General features: G+C 44.3%; 1 protein-coding gene across 1 annotated transcript in view; it reads right to left on the reverse strand.

Annotated features, from left to right (window-relative positions):
- Window positions 1-2,542: 2,542 nt before the first annotated feature.
- The window catches only part of STXBP6 (syntaxin binding protein 6), a 229,932-nt gene continuing 218,961 nt past the window's right edge, over window positions 2,543-13,513 (reverse strand). Inside the window, exons 5-6 of the mRNA XM_087823225.1 lie at window positions 12,392-12,549; window positions 2,543-5,825 (exon numbers count right to left, since the gene is read on the reverse strand). Of these exons, the coding sequence (XP_087679351.1) occupies window positions 5,802-5,825; window positions 12,392-12,549 (182 nt within the window). The 3' untranslated portion in view covers window positions 2,543-5,801. The remainder of the gene's footprint in view (window positions 5,826-12,391; window positions 12,550-13,513) is intronic.

The following is a 13,513-nucleotide window of genomic DNA, read 5'->3' on the forward strand; positions in this document are numbered from 1 at the left end:
GCAACAAACAATTCTCAGACACCAGTGGGGTGTCCGAGATTCTACAGGTTAAGGGTTCAGTCCTATAAGGTTGCCCCACCCCCAATACACATTTTAGATGCCAGGCACAAGCCCAGGTTATCTGTGCTTCTGATCAACTGGCCAGAGATCGGAGGTTCCAACAAACCCCTCCAACTCAGAATGCCCATCGCAAACCCAGGTTGTCATCTGTACTTCTGGACCGACTGGCTATAAATCAGAGGTTCCCAAAACCCTATGTTTGGGTACGATGAATTTGTGAGAAAGGTTCACAGAACTCAGAGAAATATATTACTAGATCACTCATATATTGTGAAAAGATATAGCTCAGGAACAGCCAAATGGAAGAGGTACATAGGGCAAGGTACGAGGAAAGGGTGGGTGCCTCCATGCCCTCTCCAGGCGTACCATTCTCCCCGCACCTACACGAGTTCACCAACTTGGAAGTTCTCCAAAACTCGTCTTCTTCAGTTTTTATGGAGGCTTTGTTACATGGTCATAAGTGATTAATCATTGGCCATTGATAGTTGATTGAACCCTCCAGTCCCTCTCTCCTCAAGAGGTGTAGGGGGTGCTGGAGCTGAAAGTTCCAACCCTCTAATCACGTGGTTGGTTCCATCAGCAGCCAGAACCCCATCCTTAGGTACAGCCCCAAAGCTAACTCATTAACATAACAAAAGACACCTTTTCCCATTCTCAGCACAGAAATTCTAAAGAGTTTCAGGAGCTTTGAGCCGGGAATTTCTCATGCCTCAAGTCCTTACATTTCTCATGCTCTGATAATGGCCCACCTGTGGCATTTTCCAGTTTGATTGACCTCTGGAAATACTGTCAGCTGCCTAGCCATGTCCATATAGGCAAGAAGATGTCACGAAGTGACTTCAAGGGCATCTGGAAGCACAGCCCTTTTCTTGATGCCAGCTGTGTGCACATGTGAGCGTGCAGCTTATGCCCAGCTCCCACCTCGTCTCACCCAGGGCAGGAGAAGAGGCACATAGAACAGCATCAGGAGGAAATAATCAAACTGAGGGTCCTCATGATTTTAATTTGTGACTATAGCTTTAGAAATAATTTTTTTCTTCTCTCTTCCTCTTATTTCATCTTACAGACTTAGCCTTTCCTCTTGATAATCCTTAACCCCTAAGGCAGCAGGAAACAATAGCCCAGACCTGACTTATGGTCACAAGGACAAGGTCTGGATGTCTGGCAAGCTAAAGAGAACATTTGACCCATGCTATGTTTCAGCTCCTGAGTGCTAAGGTGGATCCCTTGGCTATTTTTCCATGAAATCAGACAGAGAGACTCTGGAGCTGACCTCAGAGCTGTTCTCAAGACTTGAAGAAATGACTTATTACCCTATGTCAGCTCCTAACATGACCTGGAACCCCTAACCCATGATGTCTTGTGATTTTGCCCCATATAACTTGAAGCCTATTCACCATCAGGGAGCCCTGTCTTCCAGTGCAGGGTTTCATCCATACTCTGGAGTGGCCAATGCTATAATAAACTACTTCTTTCCTTCACTGCAAACATCTGCTCGTGTATTTCTTTCAGTCGGTGCACACAGGTGGACAGACTCCAATATTGAGGGTTGATAACAGTAACACTCAAGCATTTGCATTTGTTTGAAATTTATTTCTAGTATTTTCTCCCTCTTCTACTTCTCTCCCACCCTTCCCCGTAATCCGCTTGTTTAGTCAGAGGATGATTATTATGATGTCAATAGTTTTTCTCATTGATGACAGGGGGAAAAGGCACCATTGACTTTTCTAAAAACACTTGTCATGTTGATCCTCCCATAAAATTTGAGAGTTGGCTATGGTGTAATTACTAACAAATAAAAATCATATTAAGAAAAAAGATCTTTCCAAGGCAGTTAGTTTATTATTTGTTCACAAGAACTGGTGCCTTTAAATACACAATTAACCTAAGGCTGGGTTCCTCATATAGCTAAACCATCTATCCATTTTTTCCTCTGAAAAGTGGAAACTGCAGTTTTCCTTTCTACTTGCAGTCCTTCCAGGAAATATTCAAAGTCCTGACTGCTTTATAGAGGGTCCATGCTAATCCAGAGATGGCTATTATGCTACAGTAGTCACCTAAGTCAGTTCCCTTGAAAACAAATGGGGGATGCAGTAAGTAGCATTTACTTTTCCATAAAAATAAATCGACATAATTATAATTTGATCAAGTAGTCTTTCCAATTTAACAGGGCCTGAAACTAGTCTGTTGAATGAGGGCCCATGTTATAATAAGTACTTGAGTTGAGCATACCACTAACATCTGCAGAAAGATAACTATTAATTGGCTTAATTGCTCTGCCCAGGAGAATAAAAAATGTATTTAGCTCTTACTGGATATAATCTCATTATCATAATGCTATGCATCTTTATCCTAATGCTAATCCTAGTTCCTTGGTCTCCTGTAGGCACACAAAATCTTCCCATTAGCATCAAAAGTGCAGTGATGCCTACTTATTTGGAAGTGTTTTTACAGATTTTACAAATAACTGAGAGAAACAAACTTTTGTCACAGAATTAAAATATTTAATGACAAAATTAGTCATAGTGAATCATGAGCAGGTGTTACTTGTCTCTGAAAGAAACAAAAATTATATTTGACATCTTAGAGAACTTCTGAAGAATTAACTGTACAACAGACTTCAGCAGTGTCATAATTCTAAACATTGGAAGAGAAACCTATCTTCAATATCCCATATTTAGAGCATTCTGTAAATATTTTTACATAAATGCACAACCTTTGCTAGCCACAAAAGTAGTATTAAGACAGATTTCACTGTAATTTGAAGTCTAACAAATAATCTTTATTTTTTTCAGAGCTTAAAAAATGTTAACTACTGATCCTGTTACATTTTACAAATACATTCTTAATATGAAACATTAACCTGAATAACTGTATAATTCCTGTACACTGATATCTAATAATACTAGTGAAGGATACTACAGCTACACTCCAGGAACTAATAACACTGGGAAATTTCTTTTCCTTATGCGTTGTCAACACAATTTAAGAAGTCCTTCACAAAAACACAGTATCCCGAAAACTCATAATGAGGTACAGAAATGAAACAAACAGAAATTAAATGTCTTCTAGCAAGCTCAACCAAATGAACTGGTCCCAAATAATGTGAGTCATTTTAGCAATTTTCTCTAGGTTAGGTTTTATCAGTATTTTGTATTGCAGCACCTTCTACAAAAGGATAGCAAAGAACTTCATGTGTGTCATCACAGGACTCCTGTGCAAGAGTTCAGGGGGTTGAGGAGGGACGGGGACTGCTGTTCTGGCTTCTCTGTGGGGTGAAGCCCTATGTATGACTTTGACAGTGGGAGGTCAAGGTCATGACCACAGCCTGGAAGCAAGTGAATAGAGGAAGCCAATTCAGAGGTCTTCCTCTAATCCAGGCTTTTTCCAATAAGGCTTAAATCTGAAGGATAGAGAGAGAGTGAGGAAAGAGGGAAAGATGTGGAATTCTTATACAGCAGTACCCCGGGTTTCGAATGTAATCTGTTCCGGAGACCTTTCGAGTTCTGAAATGTTCGAAAACCGAGGGATCCACAGCCACAGCTGGGCCTCAGGATCCTGCGCTCAGCGGAAGCCGCTTGGCATGTTCGACTTCCGAGGCGTGTTCGAAAACCGAAGCATTTCCTTCTGGGTTTACGGCCTTTCGAAAACCGAAATGTTCGTCAACGGCGACGTTCGAAAACCGAGGTACCAGTGTATTTGTGAAAAGTAACGATCACAATGTGAGCAGGAAGGAAGGATCTCACATCTCACGGTATGCTTATGACCTCACCCTCCGCTACTTCAGAAGCGGCTCCGCAAACACTATTGTTAGGTAGTTGGCAACAAATTACATTTTTGAGTTTGGCTTATTGTCAAGGGGTTTTAGATTTACCTTTTCAATTATTTATACCAACTGTCTACCTCTGAAGCCAGAATCCAATTTGGGAAGATGAATATGTGTGTGTTTTCTGAAATGAGATTTGCAAACAAAACCTATTTAGAGGGATATTTTGGGCTTTTCTTAGAAATTATAAATGCTTCTCATGATACTCATCAGATAGAAAATTTCTTTTTTCTTAAACTTTTTACACACCAAAAGTACAAAATATTATAGTAAACTTATATAGTTTACCATATAAATTTTACAGTCTTTTAGAATTGGATCATCTCCCTAAGAGGATTCAAAAATTTGTCTATGGCAAATCCTATCTCCCTTTTGATACGTACTGCCTAAGATAATTTTTCCCCCCAATAGCCCAACTTTCTATCTCCCCCAGAATGTGCTGTCAGGTGAACTTAAGTACATAAATCAGCATAAATAATCCAAAAGCTACCTTACACTGCTACGTAAGAGGCTACACTATACCTGAACTTAATTGGATCCATGGATAGGAAGGGACAGAAAGGGTCCTGAAGATTCACGCAGCTTAAAAATCAATGCGCTGCAGTGAGAGGCTCGCCATGTGTCTGAATGTGCAGCTTGCCTCCTATTTCAAGAAGACACAGCATGGCTTTTATGTTTAGCATTTTAATCCTCTAAGAAACAAACTCCCAGACTCTAATACTACCTCAAGCAATACAAAATCATATGTGTGAACCAACTTTTTTCAGTCTGACTGCGAGGTAAAGTCTTCTTAACTGTGCTGTTTCCGTCAGACCTGGCAAGCTGCAATTGCCATGAAATGAAATTTGTCAAGAAACCCATATTTGAAATGACATTAAAGAAATAGACAGCAATAACAACATCAAAACTTCCAAAAATCAGATACCAGGAAACTGAAGGCCATTTCCCAAGGACATTGTGAGGATGTCTCTAAAACAGACATGACTTTGTAAAAAGAAAAGAAAAAAGGTTTTAAATGTAGTATGTTTTCACATTATCAGTTATACAGACGTCTATCTGGACAAATCAATTCTTGATAAAAATCGAAGCTTTTTTCAATACCAGCTACTGGAATTTGGGACAATGACAAAAAGAAGCAGCCATAAATGCACAGATGTTTTTAAACAGGCTTTTTCTTAGGTCTTTAACCTCACATTTTTAACCTTCATTTGATAATTTCAAATAATCAGCCTAGAAACATGTATTTAAACTGTACCTCAGAAAGGAGATTTCTATCTGTGATTCTGATCTGTTCTTTTGAATGCTAGTGATGGCTCATGCAAAAGATTACTACATAAAAAGCAAAAATCTAAGACTGCTGTTTCCCCCTATAAATCCAATTGTTTTTCATAATACAGATTTGTTTCTCAGGGTATAGAATCTTAACCTTCAAATTAGGAGTAACTAAGAGACTGAGTGAAGCCAATCACCGCTGGACTTTTATTTCCAATCAGGAACAATAACATCTGATGTCACCATATTCAAATGCCTTCCTGTTTAATATTAGGAAAAAAATACACGATGCCAGTTTAGAGTCAGCTCAGTATATCATTTGGTCCAAAGTTCATATTCAAACTACCACAAAAAAACAAACTTTAAAAAAAGGGGAAACACATACATACACACATATACACACAGTGGAAAAAACCAAAACCCAAACGAAGCTGTTGCTATTGCAACATTCTTAGCAAGATCATTAGGGAAATGTATAAACACAACACCTTTTTCACATTAACATCTTCAAAAGAAAAACAAAACCCTTAAATGTCCATATATTATTGGAAAAAAGAAGCAAGTGGAGGTCTGGAATTCTTGTAAAAACTGCTGAACAAACTCTTCCATTTCTCTTACGAGGGCCACCAGGACAGGCAGTTCCTCAGCATTTGTGCTTCATGGCAAGCTAAGGAGAGACGGGTGAGAGAAGAGGGAGATGTTATTGGCAGCGGGAGGTCAGTGTGCTCTGTCCCCATGCCCACATGAGAAGCAGCACCTCAATTCTGCTTGCTGGGGCCGACGCCAGTACTATGCACAGTGGCATCCAGTAAATGTGCAACGTTTTCGCAAGTCATCCATGGAGCACTGCATTTGTTACTCCTCCCGACAGTAGTTTTGTCAGTGTACGTGTCCAGGTAGGGGAGAGGGCTATTGTGGTGTTCCCTCATTCCCCTGAAGAAACAAATGGAAAAGCCAAAGCACAGGAAGAAGGGGTGACCTACCCTAGGAACAGGTCAGGGTAGATGAACAAAGGCCTCTGGGCTCCCAGGTTACTAGTTATCCAGGAAACCCACTACTCTTCGAATGTAAGTATTTACTGACATCTCCTAAATATTAAAAATCAACAATGGCAGAGAAACAATTTTTGTAATCGACTCAATATCCAACCTGAACATTCAACCAAGTCCAAAGCACTTGCTTAAACCATGTTAGGGCTGAACAATAGACCAAGTCCAGACCTTGATTTACTATTCCTCCCACCGGTATTTGAGAAATGCACTTTACTGAAATGTTAGATAGTTATAAATGGAACACCAGATACCACTATATCTTTCAACATCTTCCCCGGCCCAGCTGGACCCCTTAATGATATATTTAAGGAAATGTATGTAGATATGGACATAAAATTAAACCTGACATTGCTTTCCTCAGCCAGATCTTTTCCAAGGAGCCCAGAGGCAGAGTTGAGGTTGAATTGTAATTCTTCATATGTCCAGAGTCTGACATTAGGGATTAATCCCTAAATTTGGGGCTGGAGTGACTGGGGGTAGGTGGCAGGGTTCTTGGATTGAGAATGGTTTTTGAGCAACGAGCAGGTGATTCTATGTAGGCACTAACTTTGTAGAAAGCCCTGTCATCTGCTTAGTGACCAGGTTCTCGACACTTGAAGACACAGCAAGGGGAAACCCCCTGATCCCACCCAGAGGTGCTCTGCATCACACCAGAAGATGTCGAGGGTTCATTTTCCAGTGTAACACAAGACAGTCCTAGGCTCCCCTTCCCCTTCTTGATGCCTGCAACAAAGAAGTTATAACCTGGGCTACCACCTCAGCTAGGTCACCCGCAAGAGCAGCACCAACATTTCTCTTGCAGCTGCTGCTACACCCGGGCCAAGTCAGCATGTGATGGAGAGGAGACCGTGGACCAAGCCCTCGTGTTGCTAAACTAATTACTCTGCTTGGGAAACCTTGGCTGAAAGAGCTCCTGGTGCCTAAGCGAAGACCTCCACAGGCCTTCTGTTCTGACACCCACAGTCAGTTGAAGGCCAGACAGTGCTTGCGAAGTCCTGAACATGCCCAGGTTGTGTGCTAAGTGCTGTGAGTTTTTGCCACAAGGATGGAGGTGGCTTATAACTCCTGACCTCAAAGAGTTTATGGGAAACATGGTGGATGGAAATAGTAGAGCCAGGGCTCTCCCTCCGATGCATCCCACTCCCCAGCCATACTCTGAGCCCCTCTGTGTATGGCCTCACTTCTTGGTCTGTCTTCAAGTGTTTATACATTATTTAGCAAGGTGGACCATTCATATCAACACAGAGCTGTTAAGTATTGTGCATAATGAATAACAATCATATATATTTGATCAGTGTTGCTGTCCTGTTATTTACTGAGCTCGTAACCTTCACAACTAGTGGGCTTGTGCCAGTTTACCCAGTCATTAATCTTCAGCAGCCTTGGTGCTGCTCACACCAGGCCCTGGTTACCACTACAGTGGGTCTGGACCCACACAAAGGGAGTCCCAGCCAGGCGGGGTGTGGCCCGCTCAGCTTTGCAGAAATACAACTGGATTGGACATTCTGTTATTTGAGGTATTTTTGTAGAAAGTCAGAAAGCTGTATCACTTTGATGCTACCTAGTTTTTTGTTTTGTTTTTTAATTGCTTGGGAGTTGGAGCTAGAATATGGAAGGGGGAGGTACTATTGCTTCCCTGCTACAAGTCTGGTATATGACCTTGAGCTCCAAAGTCACACCTGCCCTGTACCTCATGTTTATAAATATCATCTCCAACTCAAATGCTATGCATTAATTTAGAAGTCAGAGTTCCTATAGAAGAGTTGTTTAAAATTTCCTTTTGATATGTTTTGTTTACTTAATATGTCATGGAAAGCTTTCTCTTTCAAAGCTGTGTAAACTACTATACCTTAATAATAATAATAATAACAACAACAACAATAATAAAATCATTACTTATACTGAGGGACTCTTTAAAAGGCATGGATTTTTGAGGTCCCTTCCTGCTCAGAGACCCAGAGGAAGAACAACACAGAGTAAGGAGAGAAGCAGCCATTCCCTGCCAGTGAGACAGATGCCACCTACCACTCCCTCCCCCATAAACGTGGGCTCATGAAAACAGGGCGGATCACTGTTCCTTTCTGCAAGAAATGTCATCTGAGGATGCTGGGTGTGGGTCCCGCTCTCGCCTGCTGACTCACTGCCTGGCAGGCCTTAGAGAGCTGCACACACTTCAACGCTGTGCTTTTGGGGCAGGGACAGTCAGCAGGTCAGCTCTGCGACTGAGCTGCACTTTCCTAAGGGCTGAGGCTGTACCAAGCCCACAGCTCAGGAAGGAACCTACTTCCTCACGCCAGGCTGACTGAGCTGCGGGAGAGGGCGTGGGCAGGAGCACTTTTCATCTGCTCTACAGAAGTACCCACACATCTTGATGGCAGGGTCATGCAGAGGTGATCCACTTGCTGACACACTTGGGTCATTGCAGGAGTACTGGGGAAAGCTAGAAAGCTGGAGATCCCTTTCTACTGCAATCTGGAAAGGTGGGCTATACTCTCCAGCTAGAACTGCTGCCCTGTCCAACCAGGAAACACGAAGAATTGTCACCTGGAATTGCCGTTCTCTGCTCAGGGCTCTAACGTGTGCACTCAGTCTCCACTTGTAAATACAGCCCACTCTTTATGAGCCAACACAGCCACGTTTGTCTCGGAGGCAGGGCTGGAAAGCCTGGCTTCCATCTCTGAACTCTCTCCTCACCAGCACGCATGGTGGGGTCCTGACTAGCGAAATGACATCTTCAGGGTCAGCCTACACCAGTGGGCTCAAATCAGGAAGTCCCAGGCTCTGGGAAAATAGCCACACCTTATCTAAAGAGGTCAGCCTCCTCCTTAGGAATACTGCCAGTGCCCGTGATTCACAAGCACACGACCTAGTCTGGCTCCGACAGCGCCTCCCTCACACTCCCTCAACAGACACCAGCAGCCCCTCTCTCTCCTCAGAACCCCCACAGCCCACAGGAGGGCATGTCACTGGCTGGCACGGACCCTCTTAGTGGTAAAAGCCAGAGGCCCTTTTGCTTTTGGTGGGCTAACCCGTTTGTTTTGTTGGATCCTATTTCAAGGGCTGCTTTGTGTTTAGAAAGCATCAGCATTTAGCAGGAGGAGCTCCCACCCCCTCTGGAGGACATAACATCTTCCCCTCCAGGCCCTCCCATCCCTGTGTTGGGATCCTCGGGCTCATTTCTACACCCTCCCTCTCCCCTCACTGTGGTCATTATGCAACTAAATAGGGCAGGTTCAGCAGAAACCATTGTTATGGACATAATTATAACACATATTAACTTAGATTTATATGTGCTATGTATTATGTTAATAGATTTATAGGTTTGAATTCATTCAATTCTCTTGATACCCTTGAAGATAGTACTAGTGTGAATTAGCCATATTTTACTGATGAGGAAACTGGAGTTTAGAGAAATTAAGCACTTGCCCAAGGTCACTGATGAGTAAATCACTGAGATGGTAAATCAAACAGAAAATGTTAACCACTATGCCATACTGCCTTCCTAGCTGCTTAGCAAACTTGGCCATGATACCAGGGAAACAGGGTGACCAGGGCCAAGAATTCTGGCCACCTGGTTAGATTGTCCAGCCCAGTGTTTGTGTAAGTTCCTCTGAGGGGGACGCCCACATGGATGACCTCCAGGTATTGTCTACTCCACCTTAGGAAGAGCGATTTCACAAACTTCCTTGGTAACCTGGTTCATGGTTTAATCATTAACTGAAGCTCTTGTTTTAGCGGAATTTTACTGGTGCGCTATTGATTGCTCTACTCGGTGTGGTCAAGCACAAAAGAGAATCGCCTGTACTGTCACCCTTCCCACACTCGAAGACAATTACAGATTATTCCCTTTAGCTTTCTCTTCTTCAAATCAACACTTTAAAAGTTTCTCCAGACTTCCTCTACCTACCCTTCATTTAAATTACTAAAGTTGCTGCTGTTATAAACGAAGCCGGGGCTGGAATCCTGGCATTTCCAGCTCATTGTTGTTTCTGCATTAGGAAGGCTGGAGAAGGGATTAAGGGACAAGAGAGCCATAAATCTGAGCTCTCTCCCTCTGTGACAACCTCAATCAGGACGACCTGCATTTTCCAATAGATCTGGCCCATTTTCCTCTGGGAACCCTAAAGGGGGCCCCAAGGCAGCAGGGCAGTAAGACCCTGTCATGATAGAGAAGATGACGCAAGGAGACAGGCCTGTGCAAAGGGGCTGCAGGAAGGGAGGCAGGAAGCTTCCACTTGGAATCGGATCGGCAGTCTGGTCCAAGCCTGAGCCCCATGCCTGAGCTCAGCTGGGGTGATTTTTCTTATTTTTCAGGTTGTCTATTCTTGTTTCCTCTGCAAAAGTGGGGTTTTCTGTTGGAGCACATTCATCCCCCCTCCCAAAGGTCACCTGAAAAGCGTATCTGTAAGGTCAGATCATGAGCCTGAGATGCTGACAGTTATCAGCGGAAAAGTTGTTTCTGGAAATGTAGATTCGAATCGCTGGCCAGCTCTTTGATCTAAAACACAAGAACAGCAGTAAAGCCTCTCTATCATCAGACTAACAGGGACTCTTTCCTTTGGTTTGTGACTGCCTTAGATAGCTGGCTGCCAATAAAAACTCCCCCTTCCCCTTCTGAAAGGCACCTTCTTAGTGAGGGTGTGAATGTGGACGTGTGTGCCCACTGTCACGGTCACGGGGGAAATGCTTTCCCCTGAGCTCAGAGGTGGGAGGGAGCCTGGTGGTAGCTCTGCTCTAGTCAGGCCAGCTTGAAAGGTCCACGGCCCTTACAGCGGGAGGCTAACCCCGAGCTGCACTGTGCCCTGGGACTAAAACTTGATTTTCATATGGTGAAAAGATAAGAACACAGGATGTTGAGCTCATGGCCGGAAAGAGACAGCAAGGAAAAGTAATCACAGCAGCCCAAAGTCCTCTTCTACGCACTGGCCAAGGGAGGGGGGATATTCTGGGACCTGACCTCTTCCTTCCTCCCCAAAACTGTTCTCTGAGGCTTGAGCCCTAAACTTCTGGGCAGGAATTAAAGATGGTCCACATTTCTCAAAGATCCAAGGTCAGAGACAGGGATGAAGATGTTATAACATAGTGAAGGCTAGGACAATTCCAGGACAAAAGCAACAGAGAAACTGAGACAGATCGTTAAACAGCAGTTTGTAGCCACCTAGTAAATCCCAGCTTCCCTAAACCAAGGACACTTGAGAGTAAATGGTTTGTGTTTGGATGGGCCAGGTATAGAAATCAGGGAAACTCACCAGGGCAGGAAGCCCCAGATGCCTTCAAGGGGCAAAACTGAGAAAATAAGAACTTTGTCCCCAGGGTAACCTATCCTCCCCCAGCATATCGTTGGTCGTGGGATTTAGACCCCCTGAGCTTTCCTCCCTAAAGATAACATCTAGGCCTCAGTTGTGTTTCCACTCCAGGCCCAGGTAAGCAGTGAAACCAGACAGGTGGCACCCTGTAGCTGCCTCAGGACCAGATATGTTGACTAATGACCTTCCTGCCCTGGTGCTGACCAATCAGTGGAGACCTTGACCCTGAAAGAGCGCACCTAGAAAGCTGATGAATATTCTATTGAGATCTTCCCCTGAGACCTCTCCTAAGATTTCCCAGCCTGCAAGAAAGAGATAAATACTCTCAGGACAAAGAACCCAGGAAGCGTTGTCTCCCCACCCCAGGGGAGCATGCCAGCACCATTTCCTTCTCTCCCCCAACAGGTCCCCATGAGACTTGCAACCAGGAAAGCAATGGGCGGTGGAAGCTCATCCGGGGCTTACCCCTGGAACCTGTCTCCAAGGCCCTCTTCTCTCTCTGACTTCCCAGTGAGCCAATGCAGCCCAGCCTAGGCCCTCCTGTTACTTCTAAGCCCTTCTTTGTTTCATGATCCTAAGTATATTTTTGCTGCAGCCGATAAATCCTGGCTTTCTTTTCTGCACTTTGTTTCGTCATTGAAATCTTTCTCCTCCTGGTCTCCCTGGTAACAAAGACGTCAGAAAGGAAATATCCAAAGAAACAGGGAGAGGAAGGAATCTTTTATGACTCTGGTACTTACTAAGTAGCAGATGGAAATTGTATAGAGGGGGGAAAAAGGCTTGATTTTGTATCTGCCATCACAGGAGACACGGAAATAAAGTTTGCAGGCTCCCTGATGGCCCAGGCCCAGACCTCTGCTGTCTGCAGGACCCACCTTGTGCGCAGTTTCTGCGAACTGCTGGGCGCTGTTCCTCATGTCTTCCGTCTTCTCCTCTGCTCGGCCTAACCGCTCCCCGCGCTCGTTCAAGGCCTGGCTCGCTTTCTGTACGGCGCTGGTCACGCTATCGGCCGCTGAATGGAGGATGCTGTTTCCTAAAGAAGGGCAGCAAGAGGATCAGAAGCTGGCTCGGCTGACCTACAGCCACAGGCCCCTGCCAGGGGTGAGCACCTGTGAGAGCAAGGCAGCTCACACTGCAGAAAGGCCCAGTCAGCACTGCTCCTGATTGGGTCTGACCCACTCACTTGCAGGAAAAACACCCGTTGGCGGCAGGACCTGGGCATATGTGGAAAGCTGCTCTCACATCCCCACAACCACCACTCCATTCATTTCCACTCCGACATTCTGATGAGGAAGCATAAAAGGACTAGGTCCACCTTGGGACTTGGCTTGCAAATGGAAATGGAAATCCTGACAAGTTCAGAGAACTAGGCAAGTTTAATGAGACACATCTGGATCTTATGTGTCTTTCCCCTGGACCTGGGGTTTAGGTGAATGGCCACAGGAAAGCTGGGGGCACAGGACTTTTCCAGATATAATGCTCTGTATTCCTCTCAACTCTTCCTTTCCATTATCCCTAAATGTATGGCTCCAAGAAAGAAGCTCTGAATCAGCCTCAATGTCCGGAGTAGATGCATCACCTCGCAACCTTGAATCCTGAGCCGTGGCTCTGTTGGTTGGGTCTCCGTGCCTCTACTCTCGTGTATATGAAACATGGAGCCTCAACACTGCACTTAGCCAGCAGGTAGAAAACAGTGAACCAGCCTGGGGAGAAGCTTAGCACTCCCAGATTCACAAGAGATGAATCCGAGAAAGTTGGAAGCCATCATGTTTCAAAGGGTTAGGCATCCCTGACACCCACTTGGCCCGGAGCGGGAAGCAGAATTCAACAGTGATGAACTGGCAGAGGCATAAACCCGACTAAGAACAAGCATCTTGCAAAATGACAACCAAAGGAAATTTATACCTGCATTTTGTTAACATTAAGTGGAAGATACTTAATAACATTTAGTGTAATAGCTTTATGTCTTTGAATAAGTTTATTACATCATTTAACTT

The sequence above is a fragment of the Miniopterus natalensis genome, chromosome 1 (genome assembly GCF_054644295.1).
Source record: "Miniopterus natalensis isolate mMinNat1 chromosome 1, mMinNat1.hap1, whole genome shotgun sequence".
In the NCBI taxonomy this organism is placed as follows: Eukaryota; Metazoa; Chordata; class Mammalia; order Chiroptera; family Miniopteridae; genus Miniopterus; species Miniopterus natalensis.